At 42.4% G+C, this 21,833-nt stretch overlaps 1 protein-coding gene across 6 annotated transcripts in view; it reads right to left on the bottom strand.

Annotated features, from left to right (window-relative positions):
• klhl29 (kelch like family member 29) overlaps positions 1-21,833 on the bottom strand; it is a 416,936-nt gene that overhangs the window by 221,383 nt on the left and 173,720 nt on the right. For all 6 annotated transcript variants that reach the window (XM_033021536.1, XM_033021537.1, XM_033021534.1 and 3 more), the window contains one exon: positions 15,492-15,807. In XM_033021536.1, the coding sequence (XP_032877427.1) occupies positions 15,492-15,764 (273 nt within the window). In that variant the 5' untranslated portion in view covers positions 15,765-15,807. The remainder of the gene's footprint in view (positions 1-15,491; positions 15,808-21,833) is intronic.

The following is a 21,833-nucleotide window of genomic DNA, read 5'->3' as shown; positions in this document are numbered from 1 at the left end:
TGGATATTGCTGATGATGGTAATCTAAAGTATCTTAGAAGCAATGCTACTTTTAGAATACTGAATGGGGAATTCGGCAGAAGGAGTGGGGAAAACATGTGTATTGCGGTTGCATGAGCTTGGAGGTATCAGAAATTGGGAAGGATGATCTGTTCAAAGGGGAGTTGGGAGTAGTGGGAGGGGAACTCCACCCTTGGTCTAAATGGAAGGAGAAGGGGTGGGAGCTGAAGTGCAGGTAATTAAACAAATGTTGAGAGTCCTGTCAAGTATGGCAGAGGGGAAACCATGGTTGAGGAAAAGGAGACATGTTGGAAGTACTTGTATCTCTTCCAGTATTGTATATTGAACTTGGCACTTAGGATGCAGTCTCCAAATGGGAATCCAAATGTAAACTGGACAATTGCTTTGCAGAATAATTTCATTTAGACTGCAAGGTCAATTCTTATCAACTCTCAGCTCCACACTTAATGTGATCTTGATGTCTTTGCCCTCCTGCTGTGGCTCCCCCAAGTATTACTACCACTCAATCCTCCCTCTCCAATCACCACTCAGCCCTATTAAAAGTCTACCCCCCACCCCCCCCCTCCCTCTCCAATCACCACTCAGCCCTATTAAAAGTCTACCCCCCCCCCCACCCCACCCCCTCCCCCCCCCCCCCCCCCCCCCACCTCCTCTGCAGCCAATAATTATTTTTCTAACTTCTCCCAGTTCTGATGATAGGTCATTGACCAGAAACATTATTTCTACCTCCACAGATATTGCCTGGATACACCCCCATTTTCTGTCCTATTTTCATTAAACAAATCACATTCCTTCTGAACAGCACTTTGTTGAAGTTGGGAGAGGCTATTCACGCCATTGCGTATAATACTCAGTAACACAACATTTAGACAAAATATTGCCTGCACTGTGTTGCAAGTAGCAGAACAAACACTAAGCATCATTACATAGATGATCCTACTGAATTCACAATAAAAATGTACATGCCTGTCTCTGAACTGACATTTGATATTCATAGGGAAAGATAGGCTAAGTAGACCATGGTTTAGATAGAAATCAAAATTCACTTTAAAACACCCAACAATACATCCCAACCCCAAATCTACCTGCTGCACTAGCATTCTGCACCTTATGTTAGACTGGAGAAAGCAGCTTGGTTGTTTCCCTGGTACATAACAAGGTTGAGAGGAAATTTGGCAGAGGTGTACAAGATCGTAGGTGATTTGTCTATGAATTTACAGGGCCGTGGAAAGGAAGTGAAGGAGGACAAACAAAATTGCTCATGGAGAGGCCTGGTATGGGCTCAACAGTAAAAACAGTCTCCTTTCATGTTGGAGCCATCCTAAGATCCCGTGACATAATTACTGCCAGCTACTTTCACATGTCCCACTTGATGGCCAAAATGTCTTTGCATCTTGCAAACTGAACTAAATTTATCCAAAATACAGTTCATAGTTAGCAAGGTCAATTATTGGACAGTAGCACATATAGCAGGAAATAATGTCAAAGTGTTGTAATCATCCACATACCTCGACTGAAACAACAGTTAATAAAACAACTATGAATTGTGGTCACATACGTGCAGCAGTTCAGCCAATATGTCAAGCACCTACTATTGCAACAGCAACAAAGATACATTTTAGCGTCCAAGACATGGTCACTAACTGTGTTTCCAAGCAAGAAAATGGATGCTTCAGCCAGTGGTGCCTGTAATATTACTTCGCATTCACTCCAGCCTTCACGTCACTAGCACTAAATTAGTTGTCAAACATGCTGCCTGAAACATGGCCAGAAGATTTTGCTTCCATGGATAGTTCCTTGGCAAGCGACTCAACTGACTACACAGGATCTTTGAATGCCATCATCAAAGACACGCTGATAGACTCAAGCTGACATGGGTATGGATAATGGAGAGTGACCTCAAACACTATGGTCATAGTCTGTACTGAGTGCGCAGCATGCAAGATGTAGGACTGTCTGGCCATTGGTAAATGATGATGTGAATTGACAAAACATTTATTAGCTGAATATTCTTGAAGAATTTTGTTTTCATTTTATCCTGGCACGTGGACAATGCTGGCAAGAACACACTCATTACACGTTCCTAGTTCCCTCTAAAAGGGCAAGACAAAACCTAACCCAGTATTATTTAGTCAGGTAAGTAGAACTGCCAGATTTAAGTTTCACTCGGATGCTTGAGCACATAATATATGCATGTTGAGGGAACGCTGAACAGACTTGATGAGATTATTGAGCAGGCTACTGAATTACTTGCAGAAGGAATGTTGAAATCAATTTCATATTTACAAAGGCAGTGGAATAATCAATGATTTTATTTAAAAAAAAGCTCTGATAGCTGCAATTAAAAAAAAACATATTCCAGAATTTTGTCATTCTTTCAATAGACACCAGATCCTGATTTACTTTAATTCAATGGAACTATCCGCTGATTTATTAATAAAGTTCTAAGCTACACACATTTAAAGAATGCACATTAATGTTGGTAATTTTAAATCAAAGGCTGACCCATGCGTGACTCCCCATCCCAGCACCTCATCCCCAGATTCGTCAACATATACGTACTTGGTCGGGCTTTATATTAAATTTTTGGAGAATAATCCTTAAAGTTACCACAGTGGAGTTTACACATGACATTAATAATGAACCATATTCATTTATCCATGAACCAATTTAAATTGATCTCAAACATGACTGTAGTGTATTTTGGGTACTTGGAACTGACTCAAAAGAACTCTCAGATACAGAAGTAAACTAGCAAGCTTCTTCATTGCTGGACGCCACTGAGTCTCCTCCAGTGCATGCGTCCCCTCGCACAAGACATAACATATGCTAATTACATTATATACATTACACTGCTCCCCCTTTAGCTTGGAGGCGAATAACACCATTACGTTAAATATAATTGATTAACACAATTGCAAAATTATATTATTACAGTCATCTTACATTACATCCTCATAACTGTAAACTGTATCTAAACTTAGCACTTATAATGGTTCATTCCACTCATCTTTCTAATCACTCTAGCTCTACCTGTATCTCTGCCTCTTCCCTTTTTAAATATCCTAATCTAATTTGCAGATTTCTTCCTGTTCTTGAAATTCTGCTAAAGTTAACATTTCCTCTGTTTCTGTTCTTTATTTGTAGGTGGGATCTGACACATGACTGCAGGTTTTCGTTTTTCAGTCGCTCTCTGTCGCTCAATTTCCTGGCGCTACGTATTTATCTGCTCTTGTTGTATAATGACATTCTGCAATGCATAAACATTTGTCCATTGCTCAGTGAAGGAAGCTCCATGCTGGACTATACTGAAGTGTCCTAATCACAATCGGTCCTGCATACTTTTGTCTCGACCGACAAGCCTCTCTTCTTTAGACTTTTCTATTAACAACGTTTTGCTCATCGTCACACATTTATTTAACCGTTCTTTGCAACGTTTAAGCCTTTTTTGCTGTTCGTCTATTTGTCTTCTTAAATCACCTTTCTGGTTATTCATCAAGAAGTAGGATCTATACTGTCCTTGCAATACAGCACTGGCTTTGATTTGCGCTCTGTATATTTCTCTTACTATATAAGCACGGTAGTGATACTGCACTGCAACTGCTGTATAAATCGGTTTGAGGAAGTCTTTCCTATATCGTTTAAGTCTTTTGTATCGTTTCAGCCTTTTCTGTTGTGCGTCTATTTGTCTCCTTAGGTCTTTCCTATACCAACTCATACGGAGTACTGACTGCACTTTTACAGTAGCTCTCTTTTGCTTAACCACCATACTCTTGTAGGCAGTTTGAATGGTAATAGTTGCATCCCTCATTGACTGATATTGCACAAACTGGGAATGCCCTATTTTACATGCTTTGTACCATCTCTGGATCGAAATGACTGCTTGTCGCATAGCTCTGTACCGTACCCTTAATCGGTAACCACGGTATGCAGCTTGCAGAGTGACTACTGCCGCCTTTTGCATCAAGAAATGCTTTCTTGTAATGCACATTCTTATGAATGACTTAATACAGCGTGCTGGCTTGGTTTTCTCTACCAATACTCTGGCTTTGATCCCGCGGTATAAGGCCTGAATACACACCACTGCTTCTCTCAAACTCTTATACAGTCTCACTTGGACAACTCTTATCTGGCATGCTCTGTATCGTTGCTGTACCGCAATGGCAGACCAGCGTAGTTTCTTAAAATACTGACGCTGTTTATACATCTGATAATAAGTCTGTATGACCTTGACAGATTTATGCATGCCCCGCAGTTGCCTTCGAACAAGCATTCCACGGTAGGCTGCCTGAAGCAGTACAACACTTCTCCGTACCTTCATGTAAGTTTTGCGATCACTTTCCATTTGAAGGTGTGCCCTATAATGGGTTTGCACTATTATAGCTGCCAATCTCATTGCCTTGTATTGACGGTAAACTCTGTGCCTTCTAAATGCTGCTTGTATTAACGTTGCTGCCTTCTGTTTGTACCGGATTTCTTTCCGTACATTCATACCCCTGAATGCAGCTTGAATAGCTAGGGTTGCCCTTTGGATGGCAATTTCTCTTTGCCTTTGACTTCTGCCACTTTGCATTTGCCCTTTGTCCCTTAGCACTTGACCTGTGTCATTTCGCACTTGACTTGTGTCCCTTAGCACTTGACTTGTGTCCCTTTGCACTTGACTTGTGTCCCTTTGCACTTGACTTGTGTCCCTTTGCACTTGACCTTTGTCCTTTTGCACTTGACCTTTGTCCTTTTGCACTTGGCCATTGTCCTTTTGCACTTGACCTTTGTCCTTTTGCATTTGACCTTTGTCCTTTTGCACTTGACCGTTGTCCTTTTGCATTTGACCTTTGTCCTTTTTCACTTGACCTTTGTCCTTTTGCACTTGACCTTGATCCTTTGAGAGACTCTCTGCCCTCTTTAGTTCAGGCTCCTTGCCTCTGGATACCCTTGGAGGTTTTGGCGAGAAATGAGCCATTAAAGCCTCCTTACACTCCTCATACATTTTATCTGTGGGCTTTGCTGGCAGGAGTAACTAACATACGTAAGGTTTGATAACCCTCTCTTCCTAAGCCTAATATGAACCATGCTCTCTTCTTCTCCTCTGCAGCGATATCATTGGAAATGAAACAAGCCTCCAAGACTTTGGTCCATTTCACAAAATTACACCCATAATCTAACTGGGGCACGTTTCCTACAATTTGAAAAGCCATGCTACCTGTTGCTATTCAAGTGCACTATCTTCTTTTCTCTCACTGTGTATTCTGCACTAGACTTAATCCTTCTACACACTAAGAAGTGATCCAGCCCACTGACTATTACTAATTCTTATAATAATAGATTTATACTATTAACCAACATTTCATGTTAATAGACATTTAGAACATTTTAACCATATTCCTGCTATGCACACAGATTTACTATTAATAACAGTGACCAATGCATTACATCCAAACAGTCCCGCTTTTACTGTGAAGGAATAGTGAACAATGCATTACATTCTACAGTCCTGCTTTTACTTTGAAGAATTTCACCGGTCCAGCTTGTCGGCCTATGGACTCCGGTGCCTTCTCGACCTCTCGAGCTGTCCCCACCGGTACTTTTGCTGCTGGCCTCGCCAGACCTCCACTTTTGCTGCTTTTGCTGGCTCCTCCGGGCTTCACCGTTAATTTTGCTGCCGCTGGCTCGCTGCCAAGTCGACCACTGCTGCTCTGCTGACTTGCCTGCCCGCTGTCTCCACAGCCCTCACGACCAGGCTGACTCTACTCCCCACCGGGCTGAAGTGCTTGAGTGCTGTCCTGCTTCTCTCGTGCGGACCCACTCTTTGCTCGGGGCTGGACTTCCTCTCACGTCAGGGCTTTCCCCCTCGGCCAGTCCGCTTCTCTTGCGTGGCCGGACCCTCTCTTCTGCTCACGGTCGGGCTGACTCTGCTCCCGACCAGGCTTTCTCTGCTCACGGACGTCTCTTGCGACCGGGCTTTCTCTCACGACCGGTCCGTTTCTCACGCGTTGCCGGGCTTTTTTTTCTCGCTGCTGGCCCGCTTCTCACGCGGCCGGCTTTCTCCCTCGACTGGGCTGACTCTTCTCCCAGCCGGGCTGACTTCGTTTCGTCGGTGGCTTCACTGGACCTGTCCGTGACCTACCCGGTACTAGGCCCTCACTCGACGTCGTTGGCGGCTCCTGGGCCTGGCTGTACGCTACACAGCCCTGGAAAACGTCCGAAGTCGGTGGCAGCTACTGGGCCTCTTCTGCCCCTTTGCCTTGGCTACACAGCCCTGGAAAATGTTCCAGGTAAGTTGACACCGTCGCTGTCCTGCTGGTTAGGCTTCCAGCTTTTGGCTGCTTTCTTCGGTGACACTTACTTACTGCCCCACTTGTTTTCCTTGCTTCCTGTTCCGACCTTGCTTTTCTTTGGCGCCAATCCAAAACTGTTTGGCGCCAAATCTTTTGGCTTGGTGCCGTTCCACTTTGTTTCCAAACACAACCTTATTTTTTTCTGACAGTCCTTCTTCTTTCCTTTTCTGTTCTTTTATCCTCGTCGTGCTGTTGTTGTGTGTTTTGGTGTAACAATTCACCTAAAACTTATACAAAGACTATTCAGCTTGAGGAATTTGACAAAAAGAAAACAACTCAGTCTAAAATGAGTAACAATCCAAAGGACGACATCTTGCCACATAGACACAACATAGAGATAGCCTGACAAAACTCGCAGACTTGTACAGCTGATGTTTTAAATGCAGTCCCCGATATAGAGGGATCTGCAGGCCTCTCTTGTCCAGCTCGCAAACAACTGCGACACAACTCCGTATCTACAGTTCAAACTGTTAAACAATCCTGTGTGTTGCAAAACAGTCCTGTGGGTGAGTTCACAAACTCTATCCCACCCTCGTCGCCAATTGTAGTGTATTTTGGGTACTTGGAACTGACTCAAAAGAACTCTCAGATACAGGAGTAAACTAGCAAGCTTCTTCATTGCTGGACGCCACTGAGTCTCCTCCAGCGCATGCGTCCCCTCGCACAAGACATAACATATGCTAATTACATTATATACATTACATATACATTAATAATCCTTAAAGTTACCACAGTGGAGTTTACACATGACATTAATAATGAACCAAATTCATTTATCCATGAACCAATTTAAATTGATCTCAAACATGACTGAAGGAATTGTTTTGTATGGATAAATTATTTTTTCCACAAAGACCAATGACACATGTACTTAGACAGAAAAGGAGAAATTAAACTACCCTTAAAACTACTCTTAAAAGTTACTTTTAAGAATCATTTTGAGGGGCGATTTTAATCTCTCTATTTCTGGCCGCCTCTCCCCCGCAACCATGCATTGAGGGGATGGGACCCAACGGGTCCCACTTGGTCTAGTATAACTCTAAAACGCTGATCTTGTATGTGTGTATATGTGTGTGTTTTTACATCTTCGCGAAAAAACGACGCAGTAACTATAACATTTTTACATATTCCGGTTGACATTTTTCCCGTCAAGTCCTAAACACCTTATCTGAACATTTCATGCTTTATTTCTCGACATTATTGAAAATGTTTAAAAATATGAAAAGACTTTGAATTTTAAACAACGAGCTTTCACTGATGAGGTCACAATGGGTCTGCTCGGTGCCGTCACACACACAGAATCTTCCACCCGCTTCGAGTGACGTCACCCCCCCCCCCCCCCCGACCCCTGCCCCCTCCCGGGTTTTTCAAAAGACAGCACCTGTGGAAGAAAGGATGAGTCCGGAGATGGAGTCGGGCCCTGGCCTGGAGACTGCGGCGGCCGAACTCATGGTCCTCGGGTCGACGCCAGCTCGCTGCCTCGCTCGAGGTCCTCGGGTCGACGCCCACCCACCAGCGGCCTCGCTTGTGTCCACGCCCGCCCGCAGCCTCATTCGGGTCCGCCGCCCAGCACCTGGTGGGGAGGCTGCTCCTGCAGGCGAGCCAGGCACGACACCTGCCCGCTGCCTCGCTCGAGGTCCTCGGGTCGATGCCCCCCCCGCCTGCGGCCTCCCTCGCGCTAAGAAAGAAGCCGCTGGTGGAACAAAGGACGAGCCCGGAGATGAAGTCGGGACCTGCCCGCAGATTAAGTCGGGGCCCGGACTGGAGACTGCGGCGGCCGAGCTGACGGCTGCAGTCTACATCCAGAGTCGGGCTGAGTACGAGAACTAGGCCGAGTTCCAGGCCCTGTCACTGCTCTACAACCTGGGTAGGTGCTGCCTATAACCCCTCCCACTCCCCCTCCCTCTCTACTCCTCCCCCTCCATCTCTACCCCCTCCCCCTCCCTCTCTTCCCCCTCTGCCCTCCCTCCCACTCTGTCCCCTCCCTCTCTGCCCCCCCTCTCTCTCTGCCCCCCCTCCCTCTCTGCCCGCCTCACTCTCTGCCCGCCTCACTCTCTGCCCCACTACCTCTCTGCCCCCCCTCCCTCTCTGCCCGCCCTTCCCTCTCTGTCCTCCCCTCCCTCTCTGTCCTCCCCTCCCTCTCTGCCCCCCCTCCCTCTCTGCCCCACCCTCCCTCTCATCCCCCCTCCCTCTCTGACCCCCTCCCTCTCTACCCCCTTTCCTCTCTAGGGAGTAGTGAGTATTGGGACATGGGTGAGTGGTGGAGTATTGCGTTCAGGAACCAGCCCTCCCCTGTCACGCCACACGCCACCCCCCACCCCTCAAACTCTACCCACTCCCTATCCCTCTCTACCCACTTCCTCTCCCTCTCTACCCCCCTTACCCTCTTCCTCTCTAGCTGCGCCTGCGCAGTTGGGGTCTATGCGTGAGTGGATAGGGCGGGGGAATGGGGTAAAAGGAGAAAATTAATAATATTAATATATCAGGGGGGGGGGGGTTAGTGTGTGTATGTGTGTGTGTGTGTGGGGGGGGGGGGGGTGGTTAGTGTTCGACGGCACAGCCCCCCCCCCCCCCCCACCCCACAACCGCGCATCTTGGTTGGTCTAGTATTCCCTAAAACCCAAAGGTTTGAACAGTGAATTTTCCAATTTCAGGTAACCCACACTTCCTGTACTTTTTACTCTATCATTCTGATCCTCTCAGGTTCTTCCCTCCCATAACTGGACCCATCTGTCTATCACCCATACTCTACCTATTGGTTCTCCAATCCTCACCTCCAACTGCCCATCATCCCTTCCTCATCTGGTTCCACTGAAAATCTACCTTTGTTATCAAATTCCAGCATCTTCAGCCTTGTGCGTCTTCACTTATCACCTCCCAGCTTCCGTCTCCCACTCCACCTTCCCTCCACCCACCAATATCAATCCGTCATTATTTTCTCTTTCTCTGTCTCAACCCATCACACACCAGCCATTGTCTTTCAACTCCACTACACAACTCCCCACCCCTTCCCTCCCTCACCTGGCTCCCTCATCAGCTAATCATCACCCTTTCTCACTCCACCCTCTCACCTATTTTTAATGATGATCTCCCCTCTATACCCCCAGCCCTTATGCTGGGTCTTAACATGCAACTCAATTGTCCCTTTACCTCCATGGTTAACATAGAAACATAGCAAATAGGTGCAGGAGTAGGCCATTCAGCCCTTCGAGCCTGCACCACCATTCAATATGATCATGGCTGATCATCCAACTCAGTATCCCATCCCTGCCTTCTCTCCATAGCCCCTGATCCCTTTAGCCACAAGGGCCACATCTAACTCCCTCTTAAATATAGCCAATGAACAGGCCTCAACTACCTTCTGTGGCAGAGAATTCCACAGATTCACCACTCTCTGTGTAAAAAATGATTTTCTCATCTCGGTCCTAAAAGACTTCCCTCTTATCCTTAAACTGTGACCCCTAGTTCTGGACTTCCCCAACATCGGGAATAATCTTCCTGCATCCAGCCTGTCTAAGTTTCTATAAGATTCCCCCTCAATCTTCTAAATTCTAGCGCGTACAAGCCGAGTCTATCCAGTCTTTCTTCATATGAAAGCCCTGCCATCCCAGGAATCAGTCTGGTGAACCTTCTCTGTACTCCCTCTATGGCAAGAATATCTTTCCTCAGATTAGGAAACCAAAACTGTACGCAATACTCCAGGTGTGGTCTCACCAAGACCCTGTACAACTGCAGTAGAACCTCCCTGCTCTTATACTCAAATCCTTTTGCTATGAATGCTAACATACCATTTGCTTTCTTCACTGCCTGCTGCACCTGCATGCCTACTTTCAATGACTGATGTACCATGACACCCAGGTCTCGTTGCATCTCCCCTTTTCCTAATCTGCCACCATTCAGATAATAGTCTACTTTCCTGTTTTTGCCACCAAAGTGGATAACCTCACATTTATCCACATTATACTGCATCTGCCATGCATTTGCCCACTCACCCAACCTATCCAAGTCACCTTGCAGCCTCCTAGCATCCTCCTCACAGCTAACACTGCCCCCCAGCTTCGTGTCATCCGCAAACTTGGAGATGTTGCATTCAATTCCCTCATCCAGATCATTAATATATATTGTAAATAGCTGGGGTCCCAGCACTGAGCCTTGCGGTACCCCACTAGTCACTGCCTGCCATTCTGAAAAGGACCCGTTTACTCCTACTCTTTGGTTCCTGTCTGCCAGCCAGTTCTCTATCCACATCAATACTGAACCCCCAATACCGTGTGCTTTAAGTTTGCATACTAATCTCTTATGTGGGACCTTGTCGAAAGCCTTCTGAAAGTCCAGATATAACACATCCACTGGTTCTCCCTTATCCACTCTACTAGTTACATCCTCGAAAAATTCTATAAGATTCGTCAGACATGATTTACCTTTCATAAATCCATGCTGACTTTAACATATAACAATTACAGCACGGAAACAGGCCATCTCGACCCCTCTAGTCCGTGCCGAACACATAGTCTCCCCTAGTCCCATATACCTGCGCTCAGACCATAACCCTCCATTCCTTTCCCATCCATATAACTATCCAATTTATTTTTAAATGATAAAAACGAACCTGCCTCCACCACCTTCACTGGAAGCTCATTCCACACAGCTACCACTCTCTGAGTAAAGAAGTTCCCCCTCATGTTACCCCTAAACTTCAGTCCCTTAATTCTCAAGTCATGTCCCCTTGTTTGAATCTTCCCTACTCTCAGTGGGAAAAGCTTTTCCACGTCAACTCTGTCTATCCCTCTCATCATTTTAAAAACCTCTATCAAGTCCCCCCTTAACCTTCTGCGCTCCAAAGAATAAAGCCCTAACTTGTTCAACCTTTCTCTGTAACTTAGTTGCTGAAACCCAGGCAACATTCTAGTAAATCTCCTCTGTACTCTCTCTATTTTGTTGACATCCTTCCTATAATTAGGCGACCAAAATTGTACACCATACTCCAGAATTGGCCTCACCAATGCCTTGTACAATTTTAACATTACATCCCAACTTCTATACTCAATGCTCTGATTTATAAAGGCCAGCACACCAAAAGCTTTCTTTACCACCCTATCTACATGAGATTCCACTTTCATGGAACTGTGCACAGTTATTCCCAGATCCCTCTGTTCACCTACATTCTTCAATTCCCTACCATTTACCATGTACGTCCTATTTTGATTTGTCCTGCCAAGATGTAGCACCTCACACTTATCAGCATTAAACTCCATCTGCCATCTTTCAGCCCACTCTTCCAACTGGCATAAATCTCTCTGTAGACTTTGAAACTCTTCTTCATTACCCGCAACCCCACCTATCTTAGTATCATCTGCATACTTACTAATCCAATTTACCACACCATCGTCCAGATCATTGATGTACATGACAAACAACAGTGGACCCAACACAGATCCCTGTGGCACCCCACTCGTCACTGGCCTCCAACCTGACAAACAACCATCCACCATTACTCTCTGGCATCTCCCATTCAGCCACTGTTGAATCCATCTTGCTACTCCACCATTAATACCCAACCATTGAACCTTCTTAACCAACCTTCCATGAGGAACCTTGTCAAAGGCCTTACTGAAGTCCATATACACAACATCCACTGCTTTACCCTCATCAATTTCCCGAGTAACATCTTCAAAAAATTCAAGAAGATTAGTTAAACATGACCTTCCAGGCACAAATCCATGTTGACTGTTCCTAATCAGACCCTGTTTATCCAGATGCTTATATATATTATCTCTAAGTATTCTTTCCATTAATTTGCCCACCACTGACGTCAAACTAATAGGTCTATAATTGCTAGGTTTACTCTTAGACCCCTTTTTAAACAATGGAACAACATGCGCAGTACGCCAATCCTCCGGCACTATTCCCGTTTCTAATGACATTTGAAATATTTCTGCCATAGCCCCTGCTATTTCTACACTAACTTCCCTCAATGTCCTAGGGAATATCCTGTCCGGCCCTGGAGACTTATCCACTTTTATATTTCTCAAAAGTGTCAGTACTTCCTCTTCTTTGATCCTCATAGTTTCCATAGCTTTGTCCAATGAATTCACCACTTTCCAAATGTGCTGTTATCCCATCTTTAATAACTGACTCCAGAATTTTCCCCACCACCGATGTTAGACTAACAGGTCTGTAATTCCCCATTTTCTCTCTCCCTCCCTTTTTAAAAAGTGGGGTTACATTAGCTACCCTCCAATCCTCAGGAACTACTCCAGAATCTAAAGAGTTTTGAAAAATTATCACTAATGCATCCACTATTTCTGCGGCTACTTCCTTAAGTACTCTGGGATGCAACTTATCTGGCCCTGGGGATTTATCGGCCTTTAATACATTCAATTTACCTAACACCACTTCCCGGCTAACCTGGATTTCACTCAGTTCCTCCATCTCATTTAACCCGCGGTCCCTTGCTATTTCCGGTAGATTATTTATGTCTTCTTTAGTGAAGACAGAACCAAAGTAGTTATTCAATTGGTCTGCCATGTCTTTGTTCCCCATGATCAATTCGCCTGTTTCTGACTGCAAGGGACCTACATTTGTTTTAACTAATCTTTTCCTCTTCACATATTTATAAAAACTTTTGCAGACAGTTTTTATGTTCCCTGCCAGTTTTCTTTCATAATCTATTTTCCTTTTCCTAATTAAGCCTTTTGTCCTCCTCTGCTGGACTCTGAATTTCTCCCAGTCCTCTGGTAGGCTGCTTTTTCTGGCTAATTTGTACGCTTCATCTTTTGTTTTGATACTATCCCTGATTTCCCTTGTTATCTACAGATGCATTACCTTCCCTGATTTATTCTTTTGCCAAACTTGGATGAACAATTGTTGTAGTTCATCCATGCAGTTTTTAAATGCCTTCCATTGCATATCCACTGTCAACCCTTTAAGAATCAATTGCCAGTCTATCTTGGCCAATTCACGTTTCATACGCTCAAAGTCACCTTTCTTTAAGTTCAGGACCCTTGTTTCTGAATTAACAATGTCACTCTCCATCCTAATGAAGAACTCAACCATATTATGGTCACTCTTGCCCAAGGGCAGTGTGTTGCTCAACACACTGAGTAATCCTTCAGCAGTTTGTTTTGTGGTACACAGTTTAGTATATTGCAGGGAAACAGCAGCACTATAGTTGATCGCATAACGACACAATAGCAGCTCTGCAAACTAATTATCCCCAACGATTATGCAATTCTTCAAAAAATTATGTAAACTAAGCAATGGCCAAGAAAGCACAACAATGCCTCAACTTCCTTAGAAGGCTTAGGAAGTTTGGCACATCCCCAACAACTCGCACCAGCGAGTTTCTACAGATGCACCTTAGAAAACATTTTATCAGGATACATCACAACATGGGTTTGTATCAGCTCCATCCAACATCGGAACTTACTGGACTTCATCTTACACTAAACGTTATACCCTTTATCCTGTAGCTGTCCACTGTGGACGGCTTGATTGCAATCATGTACAATGTTTCTGTTGATTGGTTAGCATGCAACAAAAGCACTGTTGCTCGATACACATGACAATAAACTAAACTAAACTCATTTTTGGTACAGGGTTGTCTTAGCAAGTCCATGAAATACCAGAACATACTAACAGATTCACTAGTTGGAATCTATCAACAGATCCAGGACTTTAGAATGTGTATAAGGAAATGCTGACATTCTAAACTAGCTGTTGCCCTAAATGACCAAGTAAGCATGGCATAGGAACAATGATCAGCCATAAACACAGGAACCTACTTATGGATGTCTGCATTACCAAATTGGAAGACATTTATAAAAAAGTCAGACTGTAGGGAAAACAATATATTTCACAGTTGGAAGAACTTTATCCACGGTAATATAAAACACAATAAATAATTTAACTTTCACATGTGCATGTTAACTGCATGAGAGTCCAACATTTACACAGGTCCTTCTGGGAGAGTCTTAGAATGCAAGAAAGAGTATTTTTTCTTCACTGCCTGGAATCTGGTAGCTCATAGAACTGCAAACTATGGAATCCTTTTGATTTTTGTAACACTGGAGAAGTATAGGAATGCTCTCAAAAAGTGGTTATATGAAAACATGTAAATTACCATTCCTGTTAGGTCATTACCATTGTCTGATCTTAGATTAGTCATATGAAATGCAGAGGAAAAAATAATGGTATTTTTATATAATTTTCAGATTTGTTCATAATATTTTGCTTTTTTTGCTGATTTCATATCACCCTTGAATAAATTCTCTCTCATGGGTCAAATGCACATGATCATGACCCATTATTGTAAGGAAGGAATTCTAATGGTTTGTTCTCTACTATTCATGCAGAAAAAGAGCAACAAATATACATGATGTGATATTGAACTGAGGAAGTGTTTGGAGTTTAAATGTAAAGATGGCTAATCGTTATAGAAAGAATTGAAAGAGGAGTTACAGGATGAAACCCCTTCCTGTGACAGATCGGTTTTCAGCACTAAATGGAAATTAATATGTTTCATCAGTCGCAGATCTGGAAGATGGATTCATTATTAAGAACTTCTAATTCTTGGGATATACAGCTTCAGTTAATGTATGATTTTGCTGTTGAAGCAACTTTTAACATATCTCTTTTCATTGCATAATGTAACACTGTCAAAGTAACATTTCAAATAACCTGTAGATGAAATGACAAATGATATGAAAAAGTGGGTGCAATTTAGTGATCAGTAGTCATCCAGCAGTAAGATGGTCATTAATAGAAGCATACAATTATGAGTGGTTTTCATATATTAAACTGACTGCCAGTTGGATCATCTTGAGTTCACGTTTAAAATGGAGGATAAAAATTGTCACATTAATACATGGAAAAATGTACACAGATATTTGTATAATTATGGCTTAGAATTCATGAAATTAAAATTAAGTCAGGCATAAAGATATGACACACTTCCAGTTGCCAAAGAATTTTGAAAATTATTCAGCATTTGTGTTTTGTTCACCAGATCATGAAAATCAGCATAAAATGAGCAGTAATCACAATAACCAAAGGAGGTCAGAATATTTTTTCAACTGTATGCAATATAAAAATATACAAATCAATGGACAGTATTATCTGATAGCAATATCCCAACCTTAGACGTTGTTGTTGTGGAGGAAACGGAGCTGGACATTAAGCTTGTCATCATCTCATTGCTTGCTGTGGTGGAGACAGGTGTGACTGCAGTCAAGAGATGGGAGGGAACCATTGGCAGTGGCAGAAGAGCAGGTCGGTTGGTAATGCTGTTGGTGCTGGCAATGCCACTGGCGCAGTTGGTATTGTTTACATTGTTACAGCTGTTGATGCGCTCTTGCCAATCCCACCCACTGCGATAATCCCTCTCATACCGGCTGTGATGCCGTGACATCTCCAAAGTACACTTATATCCGTTCAAGGGAAGTCAACAGGATCTGGAATTTAAAATGAACACATATTAATGAATATAGGTATGGTTGACATTAAAAAATAAACTTTTGTTTACAAATAAGAATGCAGCTTATTGAGTTGCCAACTAATAAGTGATAAAGCCAGCGTAATTGGAGCATATTATGTTCCTGAATGCTGTACGAAGTTAACAGTTATTTTGAATGGTTTATTTTGACTGGTGACTATATTTCAAGCCACAAGTTAGTTTTAATGCATCTCCAATGCTAAGGTCAAGTACAAAATAAATAAGGCATCTTTGAAGGTAACTTTCTTGAATAGTTTCACCAAATTTCCATATTACCTAGAATATATGACCACGGGCCCCGACCACGGGTCCACCGAACGAGGAAGACTGACTGAACATTTGTGCCTTCCATCACAGCGGGAGGTGCTGGTCCCAATGTGGGGAATGTTTTATGTTTAATTTCTGTTGTGTATTGTGTTCTTTCTTTCTTGCTGGGAGAGGACTGCTCATCTGCCCAGCTTCCTTACCCTTGAGCAAAACTGCAAAATGCAGATGGCACCACTCAACCTCGGTTGGAGTGAAAGCCACTTAATAATGTAATGTTAAACATGAAAATAATTCTAACAAGCACAAAACAACTGGAATAACTTAGCGAGACAAACAGCTTCTCTGGTGAAAAGGAATAGGTGACGTTTCAGATCGAGGCTCTGAGTCTCGACCAGAAGTGTCACCCATTCGATTTCTCCAGAGATGCTGTTTGACTCACTAAGTTACTCCAGTTTTTTGTGTCCATCTTTGGATTAAATCAGCATCTGCAGTTCCTTCCTATACATAATTTTAATAAGCAATTTATTTCAGTGGCAATTTTATTAAATACATATTTAAAGGCAGGAAATGACATTGAATCTTTAAAATGAATGCTGGTAGGGTAACAAATGAAGAGGAGTCTGCTCAGTGCAGAATGACCTCCCCACTGTGTACATAAGTGAAATTATTTTTTCAATATGAAGGTGTAAAGAGACAAAACTTACAGACACTGTGCAAAATTTTTTTTGATGAAGCATTATCTGACCTAATAAGTTATCTCAATTTATCTCTCCAAGATCTCCCATTCCTTCTCTCCAGAGACGCTGCCTGTCCTGCTGAGTTACTCCAGCATTTTGTGTATTTCTTTTGTTTAAAGCAGCACCTGCAGTTCCTTCTTACACATAGAGTATAAACCTGTTGAGTATTTCCAGCAAAGAAAGACACAAAACTCAGCAGGTCAGGCAGCATCTCATAGGTGATGTTTCAGATTCAGATCCTCATTAGCATATACATGAATATGCATGAATACATTACAATATCCTTGGCGTAATTTGCAAACAGCCAGACCCTGCACCCACCTCTTCTCATTTAAGTTCTTCAGACAGAGCTCCCCCACTCCCTACCAGAGTTTTAACAATCAAGTTAGCTTCTGAGCATTCAATCTGATTTTAGGTATAATTTTTCAATAGTACCCTACTCAGTGAAAGTAGGTTCTGCTCGATATATGGTTATATGGTTTAACTAAATACAATCTTAAATAAAAAATCACTGCTAATTTAATTGCTAATAGAACAGTTGGTGCCTGTCTCCACAACAGATAGCGATATCAATTCCAGAAAAGCAAATGAGCTTTGCCGCAATAATGGATCACCTCTCTCAACTTTTCAACAATACACCAAAGGTTACATTGTTATTTCTTAGCATCCCTGAGCAGTGAATTATAATTATATCAGGGATAATAAGAATGTAATATATAATTGCAGTAGGCTTGTGTTAGAATGTGGCAGCCTGCCCACCACATTGCTTGACGACTGACGACAATTTCTTCATCTACGGTGAAATGCTACTGAAGATAAGCAGCTTTTCAAGATTCAAAATTGATGCACTTTCTCACCAGCTGACAGTGTTGACTATTCCAAAACCTTTACTTAGTTCTAATAATAAAGAAACATCTATGGAGAAAAAAAGTATCCACATGCACCAGCCAGCTCTAATTAGGTAGGCAAACGTTTCGGATGCATAGAGGGCACCTGCTGTGAAATTTTGTGAATTACTTTTGTCAGAGTAGTTTTAATACAACCTCTGCGTTAAAATATTTCTAAGTATTCTGAGCAGACTTGGTGACTGTGTGCAGAAGTCAATTTAAACTTCATTGTTAAAGGGCTCTGCAAGTGTAGAAAGGGCTCACACAAGATTCAGTGACTCCTCACCTGATTTTATGCTGTGCAGTGTAGATACTTGGAATATAACATTCTTAGTGATAGGAAACAGCCTGCCAAAGATACAAAGAACCTCTGGTCGAAGGTAGCCCAGAAGTTTAGCAAGGCTGGAGACACAAGAAATTGCAGATGTTTGTTCAGAAATGAAGACACACAGTGCTACAGTGACTCATCGAGTCAGGCAGCATCACTGAAGAACATGGATAGATGGCATTTCAGGTCTTCAGACTCTGACGTCTTGGATCAGAACCCTTCTTCAGACTCTTCTTCAGCGTCACCTACCCATGTTCTTCAGAGGTGCTGCCTAACCAGCTGAGTTACTACAATAATGTGTGTCTTTTCCTGAGTAAGGTTGGCTTGTTTTAGTATAAAATTGAGGTGGTGAAATGGGAAAAGAAGTTTTGACAGATTGCAGGTACTTTAGTGGCCTTTATGTGATGAGAGCACCTGGGAATAAATGTTACCTGCTGCTCTTTTATTGTCTGTGTCAACCTCCTCCTTCTTACCCTCCTGATCCAGCTCTTCACTATTCAGTCTGATAAAGGGTCTCGACCCGAAACGTCACCCATTCCTTCTCTCCAGAGATGCTGCCTGACCCACTGAGTTATTCCAACATTTTGTGTCTACCTACCTCTTCAGTTTACAGGTTCTCCCTTTTTTCAGCTTGTGTCTTTGATCCTAGGTGCAATGCAATATTAAGCAGCATGTACAATGCCAACATCAATTTTAAAATCTTGATTATTACACACCGAAGGAATCCTACTAATCCCTCAAGACATCTTCTGCAAGCCCAAGTTTAAATTTTTTTTTGTTGACAGATAACTTTGATTATGCTATAGACAATAGACAATAGACAATAGGTGCAGGAGTAGGCCATTTGGCCCTTCCAGCCAGCACCGCCATTCAATGTGATCATGGCTGATCATCCCAAATCAGTACCCCGTTCCTGCCTTCTCCCCATATCCCCTGACTCCATTATGTTGTAATACGCACCGATTTGGTTTCTTACATAAGCCATGTTTAAAGAAGGTAACCACCATCTCTGAAAAGCTACAATGTCTGCTTGGAGATATGAGAAAATAATCCGGCAGAAGGAGGACACCACGCCCAAAAATATTGTGTACACCAGTTCCGAACCAAACATGAACACTACTTACAAGTCTCTTAGATGGGAAAGTGGTCTGTATCATCTGATTTCCCTGACAAGATTTTAAACCCCATTTAATGATGTTTCAGTGGTTGACTGGCAAGTTCCAGGAAGCCTGGGAAACATGTGTGCACAGAATTACACCCCAAACTCCTCACAAAAGCCCACACAATTAAGTATCACCAAATTGAAATTGCCAATCTACATGATTTGAGTGGGTGTGTGGGGAGGTGGATAGAGGTTTTCCACATGCTTACTACTTGATGCGCCAGATATAGCGTGGGCAGAAGATAGGCAGGGGAGGTTAGCTTCTGATTATTGCTTTCATTGCATTCAGTCCCCTGTCTGTCCGTATCTATTCCCTCAAGGTTAAAATGTAGCCTCCCCAAAACCACTTAATGTTTAATGACCTCATGTTTAAAAATGAATTACTGTAAATATGATTTCTTTGTACATATTAGTCAGAATATGTTCAATGCAAATTTTCATCTGGAATGGTACAGTGACCTTTATGGATTATTAACTATCTAGCTATTAAGTCTGTGGTATGAAATACCTTTCAATCGATTATAGCACAAATGAACCATTAATTCACATTCAAAGCAAAGCTAATGTGACTAACCAAATTCATTATTTTCCTCAAAATAGTGTAAATAATTCAGGAGTAACCTTTATTTCCTGTTTTTAGCAGAAAACACTATTTGTCTTTCAGGCAGGAATAGTCTTGGCTTGTTTTTTGTTATGAAAATAAGTGAATAGAGGAAAAAATATTCCCTGGTGATAGATGGTCCAAGGAGAAGAAATTACACTAATATCATCTGAACATTTCTGTCCATCACTTCAGGGATGAGTCTTTTAAAACATATTTTGCTGTGTCATCAAGAACAGAACATTAGATTGCCTCACGTTATTTAATAGCTGCAAGCAATTATTTTGCTGTGAAAAAGCAATGAAAATCTGTCACTCACAGCCTTCACTTCACTCGTTGAGGTCAGAATGGCACTCTGAGGATTTTCTGTATTTGCAGTACATTTTGAAACTGTTACGCATACAATATTTCATAACCAACATGTCCAAGATACAAGAGAAGAAAAGCTGACAGAACTGAATGGTGCACTGTTGATCTAGTTGGGATAATTTACAACACAGTGAAGGGATCAAAATTATTTCAACATTTGTGAAATTAATTTAATTGCAGAAGCTTAAAAATCAAGTTTGTCATGGGCATCAAAATAGTTAACTAATTGTTGTTTATGACCATATTCCAAAATCCGTCTGGGATATGGAAGTTTATGAAAGATTTTAATTACTGTTATGCAAATGTACCATGACAATAATTGCAAGATAATCTTTCGATGTCATGCAGTTGTGTTGGAGGTTGGCGGTGTACCTGCTTCAATGGTAAATCCAGATTAATTCCATTGATGTTTCATATTCTGTACCAGCCGATGTTATATTTCTTGTAGCTAGTCTTTGGTAGAAAAGTCTGTTAGGGGCATCTATCATATCTTTAGCTAAGAATGTGGTATTTTGCATGTTTACTGGGAATTAAAATGTCGGGAATATCAAGAGAGTACATAAAGATTTCCATCTCAGTAAGTTCAACTACTGGTATTTTTTAAATTCAATATATCTTCCATTTTCAGGTTTCCTAGTTTTCGTCAGTAAATACAGACAATTGCTTGGTATGTCAAAGTTTACATTCAATGTAACATTACCACAATGCACTAAAATAAAAATTTGTTTCTGTTTTATGACAAGTTCAATGCATCACTTCACAGCTACCAAACTCTATTCCCTATTACTTACCTGTGCCACACAACATGGCCCAGATTTTGAGCTATGGATTGGTGGGGTTTATAACTATAAAGTGGGATTTCAGACAGCATAGAATAAATTTGTGCAGTTAAATAAGAAACCAGAAGGCGCTGCTCAGGTATACCTGTTCCCCTGAGATTAAGCTGCAATGATGGCATGGCAAGAGACCTGGTATGGAGATCAATGTAAAGATACGAAATTGTGGAACCAAGGAAAAAATAATTAAAAAGACATGCTGAGTCAAAATTACTACAATTTCTTGACTTCCAAAGATTTAAATGTCAACTCCATGGTATTTAATTTTGTTTGCTGCAGATGGATGGTGTTGACATGATGTTCATTTACTTCATATCTCAACCAAGTTATTCACCGGGTGGCGCCAGTAACGGCTGCCTTGCGAACAGTCTGTCCGTCCTTTCTTTCCTTTATGTTTAAAAGTATGTGTTAAATGTATGTTTTCCATGTTCCTTAGCTTGTTTTATGTGGGGGTTGGGGGAGGAGTTTGGGGGAAACGTTTTCTAATCTCTTACCTCGATGAAGTTGCGATTATTTTCCGTATCGTATCTCCATCCGCACTGCGACCAAACGTAGAGGAGTTGGCGGCCTTTGCCGGAGGTCGCCGAGAGCTCCACCGCAGAGCCTGTGGACTTACCAAGCAGAGCTACTATCCCTTTGCCAGGGATCGGCCATGGCTGATCTATCTCTCCCTCCTAACCCCAATCTCCTGCCTTCTCCCCATAACCTCTGCCACCTGTACTAATCAAGAATATCTCTGGTCAGAGACCAACTTCAGGGACTTCATGTCGCAGGAGTTTTGACCACCCTGAGGCGGGA

This window comes from Amblyraja radiata, chromosome 5, assembly GCF_010909765.2.
Source record: "Amblyraja radiata isolate CabotCenter1 chromosome 5, sAmbRad1.1.pri, whole genome shotgun sequence".
Taxonomy (NCBI): Eukaryota; Metazoa; Chordata; class Chondrichthyes; order Rajiformes; family Rajidae; genus Amblyraja; species Amblyraja radiata.
This window is presented reverse-complemented; position numbering and strand designations above follow the sequence as displayed.